The sequence below is a fragment of the Tachyglossus aculeatus genome, chromosome 21 (genome assembly GCF_015852505.1).
Source record: "Tachyglossus aculeatus isolate mTacAcu1 chromosome 21, mTacAcu1.pri, whole genome shotgun sequence".
NCBI lineage: Eukaryota > Metazoa > Chordata > Mammalia > Monotremata > Tachyglossidae > Tachyglossus > Tachyglossus aculeatus.
Genome location: NC_052086.1, coordinates 25,651,077 through 25,669,039, shown reverse-complemented (window position 1 = coordinate 25,669,039; position 17,963 = coordinate 25,651,077). Strand labels below are relative to the sequence as shown.

At 42.4% G+C, this 17,963-nt stretch overlaps 1 protein-coding gene across 4 annotated transcripts; it reads right to left on the bottom strand.

Annotated features, from left to right (window-relative positions):
- Positions 1–547: 547 nt before the first annotated feature.
- Positions 548–17,707, bottom strand: C21H12orf65 (chromosome 21 C12orf65 homolog). Of its 4 annotated transcripts, XM_038763090.1 has the most exons (4): positions 17,613–17,632; positions 10,968–11,146; positions 5,577–5,881; positions 548–1,193 (listed from the first exon to the last, which is right to left on the bottom strand). In XM_038763090.1, exons 3-4 carry the CDS (start codon positions 5,856–5,858, stop codon positions 954–956), a joined length of 522 nt encoding a protein of 173 aa, XP_038619018.1. In that variant the 5' UTR covers positions 5,859–5,881; positions 10,968–11,146; positions 17,613–17,632; the 3' UTR covers positions 548–953. The 4 variants fall into 4 exon arrangements, with proteins under 4 accessions (XP_038619018.1, XP_038619016.1, XP_038619019.1 ...); XM_038763088.1 differs by lacking the exon at positions 10,968–11,146 and having other exon boundaries at positions 17,613–17,707; XM_038763091.1 differs by lacking the exons at positions 10,968–11,146; positions 17,613–17,632 and adding an exon at positions 11,667–11,694.
- Positions 17,708–17,963: the final 256 nt, after the last annotated feature.

The following is a 17,963-nucleotide window of genomic DNA, read 5'->3' as shown; positions in this document are numbered from 1 at the left end:
TAAGCCTAATTACGTAGAGGTTTTTTTTGTTTTTTTTTTAAACAGTATTTGCTAAGCACTTTCTCTGGGCCAGGCACTGGGGTAGATACAAGTTAATCAGGTTGGACATAATCCCTCTCCCATACAGGCCTCACAGTCAATTCCCATTTTAGAGCTGCGATAACTGAGTCACTGAAGTGAAGTGACTTGCCCACGGTCACACAGCAGTCAAGTGGCAGAGGCAGTATTAGCACCTAGGTCTTCTGACTCCCAAGTCCGTACTCTGTCCACCACAGCCACGCTGTTTCTTTTGCTTTGTGAGTAATATCATCAGAAAGAGGTAATTGACACATTTCTCCCTCGGAAAGCAGTGCAAGTCCCAGTATTTAAGCTGCCTGCTAGATGTCATTCTCAGTTCACAATATCCTCTTCCACTCTTTGAGCATTAAAGTCGTGTCAACACAAGCAAACCACTAACCCTGCCGAAAGGGGTATCCGTAAGTACAGAGTTGGAGTTTGTGTCTAATCCATCCAGGCAAATAGCACCAAATAAATTAACAATATTCTAGATAGAACTAATCTGATATTTACTGATCGTGATTTAAACTGGAAACTGCACATAAAGGGACCTGCACATATACATCATCATGAATTCTATAGTAGAGAATTTTCTAAGCTCAAGACTGCTTCTCTTGCCCTTGTCGTCCATTAGCTAATGGAATAAAGGGGCAAGTGATTTATCCATTAGCTTTTCAAGTCACCATCTTGTTTCTTACCAAAATTTATCTTGGCACAACTGCAGCAATGTCTAAATACCAGTGCGTAATCTTCTCCCAACAGATGAAGAGTTGATACTGCGACTCCTATTAACATTTGGCTCAGGTCTACGATTTTGCAGAGTAGCTCCTTAAATCCATGTTTTTCCCAAAATGTATTTATTTTAAAAGTTATACAATAGATTAAAACCAACAATATTATTCCTTCACAGTTATGTGACCAACATCTTCTTGACTTGATTTCTGCAGTTCCTTTAAAAGTTTCTTTTTTTCTAGGGTTTCCTTTGCTTTTCTCTTCTTTTCTCGTTTGTTCTTTTCTGCTTCACGTTTTGCTTTGAAAATGTAACTGTTTTCACCTTTGTAGAAAATGTCCACCTTTTCTCGTAGTATTTCCCTAGCTTTTTTTCGGTTTTGGTCGACTGATCTTGTTTGATGACACTGAAAAAAATGTTCATATTTTAGAACAGGTTCATCCTCCTTAGACGGTCTTTTGCGACTTAAATAATGTTTTATTGGCCAAGTGGTTTATTCAGCAGCCTTCAGAATTTGGAGAAACCTACCACTCCACAGAAATATCACTCATCCTCTGCATCCACAACTAACATCATTTAACATCTAACATCAGGAGAAGCAGCGTGGCTTAGTGGAGAGAGCCCAGGCTTAGTGGAAAGTGGGCTGTAATCCTGACTCCGCCACTTGTCAGCTGTGTGACTTTGGGCAAGTCACTTCACTTCTCTGGGCCTCAGTTACCTCATCTGTAAAATGGGGATCAAGACTGTGAGCACCAAGTGGGACAACCTGATAACCTTGTATCTATCCCAGTGCTTAGAACAGTGCTTGGCACATTCATTCATTCATTCAATCGCATTTATTGAGCGCTTACTGTGTGCAGAGCACTGGACTAAGCGCTGGGGAAGTATAAGTCGGCAACATGTAGAGACGGTCCCTACCCAACAACAGGCTCACGGTCTAGAAGGGGGAGACAGACAACAAAACAAAACATGTAGACAGGTGTCAAAATCATCAGGACAAATAGAATTAAAGCTATATGCACATCATTAACAAAATAAATAGAATAGTAAATATGTACAACTAAAATAGAGTAATAAATTTGTACAAATATATATATATATACACACACACACACACACAAGTGCTGTGGGGAGAGGAAGGAGGTAGGCTGGGGGGATGGGGAGGAGGAGAGGAAAAAGGGGGCTCAGTCTGGGAAGGCCTCCAGAAGGCTGGGAAGGCTTCCCAGGAAGGCCTCCTGAGAAGCGCACATAGTAAGCGCTTAACAAGTGCCATTATTATTATTATTATTATTACACTCCATCCCATTCCTTGGGACACCAAGAGTTATGGTAATAGTCTCCCTAGTAGAAACTGTAGCACATAAAAAAAAATAGAGCAAACATTACCTATCCCCTCCTCCCAAAGACACACCATACTGCTGCAGAATACAAGGGATCATCATTCTGCCCAGTACGCATTTCCGTATTTAGATGCTTGAGGTCCCTGAGTTTACAGCTACCGCGCGTGCTTAATTTAGTTCCACTCTAGGGCCGTCTCAAGAAATCCAAAACCACCAATTTTCAGCCAAAAGTAGGTGGTGTTGCTGAAATGTAAAGAGAACTGCACACACTCAGCAAGTTAAACACGAAGATTGAAGACGCCAGGTTCCAGAAGACACTTCCTTCCCATGAGCAATAAGTCTGAGTGTTGCTTTTTCATGGTGAATGGAAAAGAAGTGACTGAGATTACTCTGATTCACTCTGGCTTGCAAACTCCCACAAATTTCCCTTTGCCAAAAACCTGCCCCTGCCACCTCCCTTCCTGCTGTATCAGTAAAGGTCATACCTCCTTTGGGAACAAATAAAGTGAAACAGGTTTCCTGGGACTGAACTGATCATCATTCAGTTTAATATAGTTCAACCTTGTTTACCTGGACCCTGCCTGTCTTTTTGGTTTCATTACTTAGTTATGTTATGTGATTGTGTGTGCATCATTTTCGGTCATTTTCATGGCTGGGTTGCATTCCAAAGTTCCTAAAAATTACCTGCAACAATGGGTGTTAAATAAACCATTTCCCTGAATTTGCATGCCCCATTTAACTTGTTTCTCCAGACAACAGAAGTTAGTTCCAAGACTTGGGGGTTATGTTCTTGAAGAGCCTCATGTAAAGAAAAATGCACATGACAGTATGTTTGCCTCGATGCCACATTCCTGCAATCCTATATTTTCTTCCCATCTCACATCACATTCTATCCATATCGATGAATGTTGTCAGAGGAACATTCCTTTATTCCCCCACAGTCTTCTCTCCCTCATTTCGCAACACTGTGAAAACATGTGTTATAGGAGATTATGCCTGGTGTCAATCTGGACGTATGAGGTTGAGTTGTTTGAAATTTTAAATGGACTTGTCTGCTTCAAAAAGGGATTGGGGGAAATAAAGCAAGAACCATCATACAAAATGATGGGCCTGGGAGACAGAAGGACCTGGGCTTTAAACCCTGCTCTGCCACTTGTCTGCTGAGTCACCTTGGGCAAGTCATTTTGCCTTCCTCTGTGCCTCAATTCTTACATCTGTAAATGGGGATTAAGATAGGAGCCCTTGTGGGATTTGGATTGTGTCTAACCTGATTATCTTGTATCTACCTCAGCGCTTAGTACAGTGACTGGCACAAAGTAAAAGCTTAACAAATACCATTAAAAAAAAATGAATGCAGAGAGCATCAGATCATCTTCTACAACTCTCCAAAGATTAAGATTCAAGGTACATTGGGTTCCTGTTCTCACCTCCACTAAACCAGGGGACATCCATCTCTCAATGCAAGTCTGTATGGATGTGAGGTGGAGTGGAGTCCAAATAAATGGTTTGTGCTCGTACACACAGCTCTGGACACCATGAGTCTTCTAACATTAATTTTAATGCAGGAATTTGCAAGAACACAACTCCATGTTAAAAGAGAACTGGGAATTCATTGAACACCCCAGTGGAAGGAGCAAGAACCTGGGGGTCAGAGGACCTATAGCTTGCTTTATGACCTTGGGCAAGTCACAACTGCTCTGTGCCTCAGTTTCCTCAACTCTAAAATGGGGATCAAATACCTGTTCTCCCTCCTACTTAGGCTATGAGTCCCTTGTGGAACAGAGACTCTGTCCAACCTAATTAACTTGTGCCTACTCCAGTTCTTAGAATGGTGCTTGACACATAGAAAGCTCTTAATACCATAAAAAAAAATGCTACCTGTAGAAAGCAACAGAAAGCATTCATAAGGAAAACTGTGTAGCATGGCCTGAATTTACAGATGTGAAGGGCTACATATATGTAACTTCATTAGTTCATGGCAAGTTCATTCATTCATTCAATCATTCATTCAATCGTATTTATTGAGCACTTACTGTGTGCAGAGCACTGTACTAAGCGCTTGGGAAGTACAAGTTGGCAACATATAGAGACAGTCCCTACCCAACAGTGGGCTCACAGTCTAGAAGGGGGAGACAGAGAACAAAACAAAACATATTAACAAAATAAAATAAATATGTCCAAATAAAATAGAGTAATAAATACATACGAACATATATACAGGAACAGAGACTCTGTCCAACCTAATTAACTTGTGCCTACTCCAGTTCTTAGAATGGTGTCTGACACACAGAAAGCTCTTAATACCATAAAAAAAAATGCTACCTGTAGAAAGCAACAGCAAGCGTTCATAAGGAAAATTGTGTAGCATGGCCTGAATTTACAGATGTGAAGGGCTACATATATGTAACTTCATTAGTTCATGGCAGGTTACGTGACCTGTTCAAAACCATTCAATTTTATATCAGTGAGGGAGCCTAGACCACCCTAAAGAATTCCACTTTGGCTATTTTTACAAAGATAGGATGAAGCAATGGATTTTTAAATAGCTGAGTTTCTGTAAATGCAGCTTTCCAGACAACAGCGAAACCTTAGTGTTGTTTGCTGAATAGCAGCAGTAAAATTTTGCTACTGCTAAACAATAACAAAAAAACCTTATACAGACATCCTAGTTGGTATCGTGTGCTGTCACCTCACTGCCTTAAATGTGAATGGCAAATCTGTATGGTAGAAAATTCCCAAGGGATAGGGTGAGGTGTTCGAGCAATCAATCAGTCATCAGTCAAAGGTATTTATTGAGCGCTTACTATGTGAATTACACTGTAGTAAGCACTGGGGAGAGTACAATATAACACAGTTGGTGCACATTCATTCATTCATTCAATCGTATTTATTGAGCGCTTACTGTGTGCAGAGCACTGTACTAAGAACGTGGGAAGTACAAGTTGGCAACATATCGAGACGGTCCCTACCCAACAATGGGCTCACAGTCTAGAAGGGGGAGACAGACAACAAAACAAAACATGTGGACAGGTGTCAAATCATCAGAATAAATAGAAGTAAAGCTAGATGCACATCATTAACAAAATAAATAGAATAGTAAATATGTACAAGTAAAATAAATAGAGTAATAAATCTGTACAAACATATATACAGGGGCTGTGGGGAGGGGAAGGAAGTAGGGTGGGGGGGATGGGAAGGAGGAGAGGATAAAGGGGAAGGGAAGAGTCCGGGAAGGCCTCCTGAAGGAGGTGAGCTCTCAGTAGGGCTTTGAAGGGAGGAAGAGAGCTAGCTTGGCGGATGTACAGAGGGAGGGCACATGTTCCCTGCCCACAACAAGCTTACAGTCTATAGGGCGACAGAGCACCCTCATGTGTCTGGTACGTTAGCCATACAGTGGAGAAATTAATGGCAGTTGTGTACTATTAACCCGATCATTTAAACGGAATTACCTTGACCACAATCCCAGAAGGGATATGCTTCAGGACCACGCAGTTGCTTGTTTTATTGGTGGCTTGGCCACCAGGGCCGTGGCCCTTCACAAACTGTTCTTCTAGTTCACTTTCATTCAGCACAAGGAGATGATGGGAATCTTTCTTGCCTGCTAGCTGGTTTGAAGGCACAATGATGCAGGGTGATAGAAAGTTTGTCTTCCTCCAAAACCAGAGTCCCCAGGGCACTAAATTACTTTTGGTCAGGGAGACTGGAAAATGAAACAAACCCGAAGCACCCATTTAGCAAGTAGCTCCCATGGAATCTGAAAAAAAAAAGGGGGGGGGGGGATTTTTAACAAATTTCAGTTTGCTCTCTGATCTAAACTTCTAGTTCCCAACATAGGGGTTCTAAATCTTCTTAATTATGTATTCAGTTACTGTAGATATGATTTTTCATTTTTAAAAATGAAAACGTTTGCTCCCCTGGCCTCTGGGATGGTTAAAAAAACTGGTGACAGATTCGGTAGAGAACAATTCAGACAGAGTTTGTCAAATAATATAGACCCATCTTATTCCACACATATCAGCTGCTCTCTCTCAAAACTCTTACAGGCTTACATTTTATAGTTATGTTAAAAATTTGAAGAAAATGAAACCTAGATAAGATATTAAACGGTTTAAATGGTGATCCTTTATTGGAAGAGAATAAACTCATTCTCAGGGTGACCAGGGTTTTTTTTTTTTTTTTCTTTTTTAAGAGGGAAAGCCACCCCATTTTGAAACAAAGAAGGCTAATGCAATTTCCTAGAGAAAAATTTAAAATTCAGGGGAAAAAATCAAGAAAAAAACCACACCCACTTCAGGAAGGTTTTAAGAGTGAGTTCAGATGACACATACTTACTGTTCAAATGTCATTCAATCGCTTGCTGCATTGGATGGCCAATCACAGTCACACAGTTGAAGGCTCTATGTTTATTTTGTAGCTAATGTAGTGGGTGCCAACTTTTAATCAGTGACTCAAGCCATCTTGCTGTTCCAGCTGCTTATGGCTAACATTACAGAACCAAATCTGGACATTTCTTTTCTCTTACGAATGTTCAAGTCACATGATGGCCATTGTTATGAAAATAAAGGCATGTTACCAAGGTGAATCTCCAAGCAGATTTAATGAAAATAGGGAACCCCCCCACACACCCCTGCTACAGGTACCTATTGCATAAGGGTGATGGGAAAAACCACCCCCCAAGCTGTTTGAGCTGGACTGTCAGACGGGCTCATCCCAGGGTTCTGACAAGACCTGAGTTTCCCACTCAAGACTAAAAAGACTGAGCTCTGTGTGGGACAGAGACTGTATCTGATCTAAATTGTACTTATCACAGCTTTTAGCACCATTTTTTTTTTTGAATGGCATTCGTTAAGCACTTACTATGTGCCAGGCACTGTTCTAAGTGCTGGGGTAGAGACAAGCTAATGAATTTGGATGCAGTCCATGTCCCACATGGGACTTGCAGTCTTAATCTTCACCTGTATATATGTATATATGTTTGTACATATTTATTACTCTATTTATTTATTTATCTTACTTGTACATATCTATTCTGCTTATTTTATTTTGTTAGTATGTTTAGTTTTGTTCTCTGTCTCCCCCTTCTAGACTGTGAGCCCGCTGTTGGGTAGGAACTGTTTCTATGTGTTGCCGACTTGTACTTCCCAAGCGCTTAGTACAGTGCTCTGCACACAGTAAGCGCTCAATAAATACGATTGATTGATTGATTGATCTCCATTTTACAGATGAGGTAACTAGGCCAAAGAGAAGTGAAGTGACTTGCCCAAGGTCATACAGCAGACAAGTGGCAAAACCAGGGTTAGAGTCCAGGTCCTTCTGATTTCCAGGCCTGTGCTCTATCCACTAGGACACACCACTTCCCTATGGCTGGCACGTAGTAAGCACTTATCAAATATAATAATAATAATAGTACTTATTATCATTCATTCATTCATATTTATTGAGCACTTACTGTGTGCACAACACTGTACTAAGCACTTATAAGAGAAGCAGCGTGGCTCAGTGGGAAGAGCTCGGGCTTGGGAGTCAGAGGTCATGGGTTCTAATCCTGGCTCCACCGCTTACCAGCTGTGTGACTTTGGGCAAGTCACTTAACCTCTCTGTGCTGCAGTTACCTCATCTGTAAAATGGTGATTAAGATTGTGAGCCCCACGTGGCACAACCTGATCACCTGTATCCCCCCAGCACTTAGAACAGTGCTTTGCACATAGTAAGCGCTTAACAAATACCATCACTATTATTATTATGGTACTTTATTATCACATTATATCACCACTACTATAATTATAAATGCGGTATTAAGTGCTCAATATTAATAATAAGATAAGCAGCGTGGCTCAGTGGGAAGAGCTCAGGCTTTGGAGTCAGAGGTCATTAGTTCAAATCCCAGTCAGCTGTGTGACTCTGGGCAAGTCACAACTTCTCTGGGCCTGTTACCTCATCTGTAAAATGGGGATGAAGACTGTGAGCCCCCCGTGGGACAACCTGATCACCTTGTAAGCTCCCCAGCGCTTAGAACAGTGCTTTGCACATAGTAAGCGCTTAATAAATGCCATCATCATTATTATTATTAGTTTTTCAAAATCTGCCCCGCCTCCCAGTCTTCATTTGTTTTCCAGATCTGCAAGGCAGATGAGAAATTCAATCAACTGGAGCACTTTCTTCGAAACCGTAAGCAGGAGAAACATCGCGTGTTCTTTAGGTAAATCCTTCTGCATCACCCCCCCTCTCCCTCCCCGCAAGACAGAGCTAACACAGCCTTAACAAAAAAAAAAAAAATCCCTCATCCCCCTCTCCATCCCCCCCATCTTACCTCCTTCCCTTCCCCACAGCACCTGTATATATGGATATATGTTTGTACATATTTATTACTCTATTTATTTATTTATTTATTTTACTTGTACATATCTATTCTATTTATTTTGTTAGTATGTTTGGTTTTGTTCTCTGTCTTCCCCTTTTAGACTGTGAGCCCACTGCTGGGTAGGGACTGTCTCTATATGTTGCCAACTTGTACTTCCCAAGTGCTTAGTACAGTGCTCTGCACACAGTAAGCGCTCAATAAATATGATTGATTGATTCATTCATTTCCCACAATCAAAATGGCCCCCTTTCACCCCACAGTCAAAATGAAATGTTGGCATTTTTCTCCATTACTGCCGTATGCTAGAACCCTACATGGGGCAGACGTCTGCCCCAGGCTCTTAGGTGGATCCAAACCAAGCCTGACAAGTCTGGGCTCTATGCTAATGTGGTTCATTCCTGCAGGTACCATTGTTCCCATGGGATGAAAAGCCCACTGAGGCAGCTCACTGAGGCAGACATGCCCATGAGTAATCTTGCAGCACCAGCTCACCAGAAGTGAGATCAGGCCTCTTGGGGTCAAGCTGGGCCTACAGGGTTAGGGTGGATTTCAGTTCAAGCAGGAACCTTCTAGGAGACCTGAGAGCTTCATCACCACCAACCCATCTTTTTACAGTGAGCTGGGTGAGAGGTTGAAGAGGCTGGGAAGTTTGATTTTTACGTGACTGTTTAAATAAATCGGTCCTTGTATTTTTTTTCCCATTCTATTTGTATCATTCATTCATTCAATCGTATTTATTGAGTGCTTACTGTGTGCAGAGCACTGTACTAAGCGCTTGGGAAGTACAAGTCCACACAGATAGAGACGGTCCCTACCCAACAGAGGGCTCACAGTCTAGAAGGGGGAGACAGACAACAAAACAAAACATGTTAACAAAATAAAATAAATAGAATAGTAAATATGCACAAGTAAAATAGAGTTATAAATAATAATAATAATAAATAATAGAGTAAATAATCCTACTAATATAACCTCTCATTAGAACCAACGAAATGAAAATAATTTCAAACCATCAGTGGTTTCTAACAGAATAGTAAGTACCCTGTCAGGTAATAAACAATTTAAATCCAAGGAGCACTGAGAAAAAAGTCCTGTTTAACATTCTCACACCTAGATGGAGAGGCAGTGTGGCTCAGTGGAAAGAGCCCGGGCTTTGGAGTCAGAGGTCATGGGTTCGAATCCCGACTCCATCACATGTCTGTTGTGGGACCTTGGGCAAGTCACTTAACTTCTCTGAGCCTCAGTTACCTCATCTGTAAAATGGGGATTAAGACTGTGAGCCCCACGTGGGACAACTTGATCACCTTGTATCCCCCCAGCGCTTAGAACAGTGCTCTGCACATAGTAAGTGCTTAACAAATGCCATTATTATTATTATTATTATTATCATAATCACATTAACAGCACCCACTAACTTGGAGAAAAAAGTGGAGCTGGTCAGATAGTCTCTAAGACTTCCTTCTTAACAGAGGAAAATTATTTTCCATATCCAAGTAGGGGTGACTTCAATCACCTTCCCTTCTAGGTTACAGACATTTCAACACAAAGAGGATTAAAGGTAGCTTTCAAATAGCCTCTGTCTCCAGACTTTTTTTTGGGTGGGTGGGGGAAGTACTACTCAGTTCTATTTTTTTACTTGTTTTGACTTCATGATGACTAGAAAATGGGTCTTTAGTAGCGGGATTAGGACTGCAGCGGGATTATCCTGGGTCCCTGAGAGAGCCAGGGTTCTATCCAGTGTTGCCTCTCCTCCTTGAACCAGGCTTTTCATTTTTGTTTTTAAATATGGTGCCAATTCATCGAGTTACAGCTTGGGCACTTTGAGAGACTATTTCATAATTGTGAGAATGGATTTTTTTGAAGCTCAAAGTAACCCATCTGGATGGCAATTAAAATCAAGTGACCTATATGAATGGTCCAGAACTGGTTTTAATTTTTTATCTTTAACAATAAATTTCAGAAGCTCTCTTGGGTGTCAGGGAAGATGCTGTACTGTGGACGGTGGTTGCCCCACTACTTTCTTTTGCAGAAGAAACTCTGCTTATTTACAAATATAGTATATGAACTTCTTTGAGGACAGGGATTGTGTATCTACTGCATTGTAGTACCAACCATAGTAAGAGTTCAATACCACTGATGGATTGATTGATGAACTTAGAATCTAGGATTTCCTTCTCCTTAAATAAATGCTGAAAAACTTGCCCTTCACCTCTCAATATCTAGGAAACAAAGTTTCCTTCATGCCGGTCGCTAGTTTCTGATGTAGATCTAATGTGGGACACAAGGACAATTGGTTTCTCTGAGGCATCTCTTCCGCAGTTCAGCACATTTGATCAGGCAAGGCAGTCACCGCTGTGGTACATCGACAAAGGATAGAAGCAAATCTGATACTAGAGGCGAAACTTCCACACAAAGGAGAGCAGAGTGTTTTTAATCAACCGTTATGAATCCAACCCTCTGTGGTTCTTAAAGTCTCTACCTTTTTGTCCCAATTCAGTGCTTTCAGATGCACTGAAAGGCCTCCCCTCCAACTGGCGTTCAAGAAGGCCTTTAGTTGTGGTGACTGGCTGTTGATCTGGCAGCTAATTCCAGGAACCAATCCGGACAGGCTGGGCATTCCAACTATCTCCTGGAGCTTTGGCTTTACTCCAACGGTGGCTTAAAAATCACAAAAACACCCATGGTCCCACTTCCCCAAACCCCAGAGCAGGAGCCTGATTGGATCTTGGTTTTTTGTGATACCCACAGAGGCGGTCCAAAAGCCCTTTGGGAACAATGAAAGCATCTCAAATTATACCTTCTTGTGACAGTTTAAAAAAAAGGAAAAGGGGGAAAAAAAGAAAACGGAGCTTCAGTAAGAGGAAACCAGGAGTGATGACAGCTTTGACCTAATTTTTTTTTTGATGTGCATGTGAGCTGATGCTCCACTCCTGAATCTTTTTAACTCTTTCTTTCCTCAGATAAATGCTTCCGTGCTAAATAGGCTTCAAGACTGAGTTCGGTTTTCTCACTTTCTTTCTCCCTTCCAGCAGTCAAATTTACAGATAATCAGCCACTTGCTCAATTACCTGGGGCCAGTAACATTTCATATTGGATCTTCAGTGAGGAATTTAGATTTCTCTTATATTTGCAAACTTCCTGAAGAGAGTAGGCTTGTAATTTTTTTTTTGGACAGTACCTGTCTTCAAGGTTTATTCACGTAGCTGCTCAGTCTTGATGGTTCTTTATGGGAAAAAATATTCCTCTGCCATACAACTGAAAACCAAAAGTGCTTGTGATCAGAACTTTGTGTGTCAGCTCCCTGAGGGCTTACCTTCCTCCATCATCATCAATCATATTTATTGAGCGCTTACTGTGTGCAGAGCACTGTACTAAGCGCTTGGGAAGTACAAGTTGGCAACATATAGAGACAGTCCCTACCCAATAGTGGGCTCACAGTCTAAGAGGTGGGCTCCATTAAATTAAGAAAGAACTAGCTAATTTTTCTTCCAGTTACCACCCATTTTAAACCCAGGAAATCAATATTAACACTCGGCTGTTCTGAGGGAATTGTGATTGTTGCTGAGACTGTCCATTTTTACAGTGTATTGTGGCCGTTACTTATTTTTACTGTACTTTAAAGCTTAAAAGTATACTTTAGGAGGGTCAAGGGAACTGGAAGAAAAAACAACACTAAACTTGGGGAAGTGTTTATACTTTTTGTGTTCAAACAACAATACATCTAACAAAAATATTAGCTCCGTAAAACAGAAGATGTGGGCAACGTGGCACTTTTAAATGAGCAAAATAAAATGGCCACCTGATGGCACCAAAAGCTAAGTGAAAGCAAAGGGACAATTTTCTTCCCAAAGATGGGGGAATGGCAGCTACTTCCAACAGGATTTTAGAGGGGCATTCCCATATTTCAAAATTGGCTGAACATACACAGTCCTCAATCCCCAAATCAAACCACCCCCTTGGTTGGGATTCTTGGCAGTCTTCTCTCTAGAGGTGGGTGCTGTGGCCGGGCTTCAGGCACATCTGACTTATTTTTTGCTCAGCACGAAATTCTGGCCTCAACTCAGAAAAACACATTTTCATTCATTCCCTCATTTAATCGTATTTATGGAGTGCTTACTGTGTGCAGAGCACTGTACTAAGCGCTTGAGAAGTACAAGAGAAGCAGCATTGCTCACTGAAAAGAGTACGGGTTTGGGAAACAGAGGTCAGGGGTTCTAATCCCAGCTCCACCACTTGTCAGCTGTGTGACTTTGGGCATATCATTTAATCAATCAATCAATCGTATTTATTGAGCGCTTACTGTGTGCAGAGCACTGTGCTAAGCGCTTGGGAAGTACAAGTTGGCAACATATAGAGACAGTCCCTACCCAACAGTGGGCTCACAGTCTAGAAGACTTCTCTGGGCCTCAGTTACCTCATCTGTAAAATGGGGATTAAGACTGTGAGCCCCATGTGGGACAACCTGATTACCTTGTATCTCCCCCTCCGCCCCCCGCGTGCTTAGAACAGTGCTTGGCACATAGTAAGTGCTTAACAAACGCCATCATTATTATGATTATTATAATTCAGCAACAGAGACAATCCCTGCCCACAATGGGCTCACATTTTCACCCTCTCCAAGAATACACAGACCATTTAAAGGGGAAGAAGTACAACAGAAAGTTGAGCTCTTCATCATGAGAACAACTAGCTCTAGTTTACAAGTGAAAGAGCAAAAACTCAATTTACAGCATATTACAGGTGCTTTGGAAAACCCTTGGGTGGGAGGGGAAGGGGCGGTAATGAGGCAGTGCTAATGAAGCACAAGGAAAAAGCACCATGTTTTAGAGAGCAACATTCATTCAATCGTATTTATTGAGCACTTACTGTGTGCAGAGCACTGTACTAAGCGCTTGGGAAGTACAAGTTGGCAACATATAGAGACGGTCCCTACCCAAAAGCGGGCCAATATCCTGTTCTCAAAATATTTTCAGAAAGGTAAGATTCTTCTTCTTCTTCTAATAATAATAATAATGGCATTTATTAAGCACTTACTATGTGCAAAGCACTGTTCTAAGCGCTGGGGAGGTTACAAGGTGATCAGGTTGTCCCACGGGGGGCTCACAGTCTTAATCCTCATTTTACAGATGAGGTAACTGAGGCCCAGAGAAGTTAAGTGACTCGCCCAAAGTCACACAGCTGACAACTGGTGGAGCCGGGATTTGAACCCCTGACCTCTGACTCCAAAGCCCGGGCTCTTTCCACTGAGCCACGCTGCTTCTCTAAAATGCTTCAGAAAATGATTATCCTTCCCAAAGTCAGAAGGTGATTTTGCCCTATTTATAGCTCTATGACTTACTGACCAAAATTCCACAAATTCCAGAAGCACTATTTTAAAGGAGCTATAAATACCAATAATTCTCATATCATCTGTAATAAATAAATTCACATATCATCTCCTTCCTGCTCAGGTTTTCAGAGAACTCCACAAACAAACGATTCTCCTATTATTCAAAGGGTGAAACTGGGGTGGGGATACTATTTGATTAACCTACACACCTTACATCATCGCAAATGGAATCAATGGTATTTATTGAGTGCTTCCTGTGGGCAGAGCACTGTATTAAGGCAGAGAAGCAGCGTGGCTTAGTGGAAAAAGCACAGGCTTGGAAGTCAGAGGTCACGAGTTCTAATCCCAGCTCTGCCACTTGTCAGCTGTGTGACTTTGGGCAAGTCACAACTTCTCTGTGCCTCAGTTCCATCACCTGTAAAATAGGGATTAAGGCTATGAACCCCATGTGGGATGGGGACTGGGTCCAACTGACCTCTAACTCCAAGCCCGAGCTCTTTCCACTGAGCCACCCAGCCCATACACTTTGCTCCTTAAATGACAACCTTTTCACTGTACCTCTATCTCATCTGTTTCTCCTCTGACCTCTTTGTCCATGTCCTGCCTCTGGCCTGGAAGGCCTTCCCCTCCTCCAGGAGGCCTTCCCAGACTGAGCCCCTTCCTTCCTCTCCCCCTCGTCCCCCTCTCCATCCCCCCCACATCTTACCTCCTTCCCTTCCCCACAGCACCTGTATATATGTATATATGTTTGTACATATTTATTACTCTATTTATTTATTTTACTTGTACATATCTATTCTATTTATTTTATTTTGTTAGTATGTTTGGTTTTGTTCTCCGTCTCCCCCTTTTAGACTGTGAGCCCACTGTTGGGTAGGGACCGTCTCTATACGTTGTTAACTTGTACTTCCCAAGCACTTAGTACAGAGCTCTGCACACAGTAAGCGCTCAATAAATACGATCGATTGATTGGAACACCCTCCGTCTCCATACCCGGCAATCTCTCTCCTCATCTTCAAAGCCTCATTGGAGGCACATCTCTTCCAGCAGGAGGACTTCCCCAACTCACTCCTCATTTCCTTTTCTCCCACCGTCTCTGCTTCATCTTGTTTTGCTCCCTTTATTCACCCCCCTACTTCAAAGCCTCATTGAAGGCACATGTCTTCCAACAGGAGGACTTCCCCAATTCAGTCCTCATTTCCTTTTCTCCCACCGTCTGTGCTTCATCTCGTTTTGCTCCCTTTATTCATCCCCCTACTCCTGTAATTGATGTTACAGACTAAGCCCCCTTATCCTCTCCTCCTCCCCATCCCCCCCGCCCTAACTCCTTCCCCTCCCCACAGCACTTGTATATATATTTGTACAGATTTATTATTCTATTTTACTTGTACATATTTACTATTCTATTTATTTTGTTAATGATGTGCATATAACTTTAATTCTATTTGTTCTGACGACTTTGGCTAGGTCTCTTCCTCCCTTCAAGGCCCTACTGAGAGTTCACCTCCTCCAGGAGGCCTTCCCAGACTGAGCCCCTTCCTTCCTCTCCCCCTCATCCCCCTCTCAATCCCCCCATCTTACCTCCTTCCCTTCCCCACAGCACCTGTATATATGTATATATGTTTGTACATATTTATTACTCTATTTATTTTACTTGTACCTATCTATTCTATTTATTTTATTTTGTTAGTATGTTTGGTTTTGTTCTCCATCTCCCCCTTTTAGACTGTGAGCCCACTGTTGGGTAGGGACTGTCTCTATATGTTGCCAACTTGTACTTCCCAAGCGCTTAGTACAGTGCTCTGCACACAGTAAGCGCTCAACAAATACGATTGATTGATTGATTGGACACCTGTCTACATGTTTTGTTTTGTTGTCTGTCTCCCCCTTCTAGACTATGAGCCCATTGTTGGGTAGGGACCGTCTCTATATGTTGCCAACTTGTACTTCCCAAGCGCTTAGTACAGTGCTCTGCACACAGTAAGCACTCAAATACGATTGAATGAATGAATGAACTGGATTTCCTTGTATCCATCCCAGCGCTTAGCACCATGTCTGGCACACAGTAAGCACTTAACAAATATCACAATTATGAGAAGCAGCGTGGCTTAGTGGAAAGAGCCCAGGCTTGGGAGTCAGAGGTTGCGGGTTCTAATTCTGACTCTGCTACTTGTCAGCTGTGTGACTTTGGGCAAGTCACACCACTTCTCTGTGCCTGTTACCTCATCTGTAAAATGGGGATTAAGACTGTGAGCCCCACGTGAGACAACCTGATTATCTTGTCTCTGCCCCAGCGTTTAAAACAGTGCTTGGCACATAGTAAGCACTTAACAAATACCATTTTCATTATTATTATGCTAGAAAGCATCTGGGGAAATCTTCCCTAAAGGCCTGATGGAACAAGACGGACCCCCACCAGTCTAGATGTCGACCTAGAAGCAGGGAGATTAATTTGATAATAATAATAATAGTAATGATGGTATTTGTTAAGCGCTTACTACGTGCCATGCATATGTGCCAGTATGTTTGTACAGATTTATTACTCTATTTATTTAACTTGTACATATTTATTCTATTTATTTTATTTTGTTAATATGTTTTGTTTTGTAGCCTGTCCCCCCCTTCTAGACCGTGAGCCCGCTGTTGGGTAGGGACCGTCTCTATATGTTGCCAACTTGTACTTCCCAAGCACTTAATACAGTGTTCTGCACACAATAAGCACTCAATAAATATGATTGAATGAATGAATCCCCATTTTACAGATGAGGGAACTGAGGCATAGGGAAGTCAAGTGACTTGCCCAAGGTCACACAGTTGATCAGTGGGATTAGATCCCACGACCTTCTAGACTGTGAGCCCACTGTTGGGTCGGGGCCGTCTCTATATGTTGCCAACTTGTACTTCCCAAGCGCTTAGTACAGTGCTCTGCACACGGTAAGCGCTCAATAAATACGATTGAATGAATGAATGACCTCTGACTCCCAAGCCTGTGCTCCTTCCTCTATGACATGCTGCTTCTTCCTTAAGTCATTTAGAGACCTTTTTTTAAGCATTTATACTTTTAACCCTCACCATGCTGAAGTGCATCCCTTTACACTGGGTTACTTCTCCATCTGTAATTCATTTTATTGTCTGTCCTATCTCCCAATTCTGTTCCCTCTCCCAAGTGCTTAATACAGTGTTTTGCGCTGAATAAGCAGCGTGGCTCAATGGAAAGAGCTCGGGCTGGGGAGTCAGAGATCATGGGTTCTAATTCCGCCTCCTCCCCTTGACAGCTGCGTGACTTTGGGCAAGCCACTTACCTTCTCTGGGCCTCAGTTCCCTCGTCTGTAAAATGGGGATTAAGACTGTGAGCCCCACGTGGGACAACCTGATCACCTGGTATCCTCCCCAGCGCTTAGAACAGTGCTTGGCACCTAGTAAGCATTTAACAAATACCATTATTATTATTAATAATAAGAGCTTATCAAATCCCATTGACTGGTTCATGATTAACCCTCCTCCTCTTCCTCCTAGCCCTGAGCCGGCTGGCCAGGGAGCCCTAGGGCGAACCGGCGGGGCCGGGTGAATCAATCAATTGCATTTATTTAGCGCTTACTGTGTGCAGAATGTACTAAGCGCTTGGGAAGTACAAGATGGCAACATATAGAGACGGTCCCTACTCAATAGTGGGCTCACAGTCTAGAAGGGGGGGCTCCAGGAGTCCCAGTTCCCTTTCCTCCATTTTCCCTACGATCGGGATAACCAGAAGAACAGGATTTTTCACTCTGGAATTGGGGGTCCAAGGTCCCTTACCTGAGATACAGGAAATCCCGGCAAGCCCAGCACACTGCAAAAAACCAAAAGATGCCAAAACACAGTAGGCCTCTGTTCCACCACTGCGCATGCGCAACCCCCATTCATTCATTCATTCATTCATTCATTCATTCACTCAATCGCATTTATTGAGCGCTTACTGTGTACAGAGCACTATACTAAGCGCTTGGAAAGTACAATTCAGCAACAGATAGAGACCATCCCTGCCCACAACGGGCTCACAGTCTAGAAGGGGGAGACAGACAACAAAACAAGTAAACAGGCATCAGTAGCGTACAGCCCACTGTTGGGTAGGGACTGTCTCTATATTTTGCCAATTTGCACTTCCCA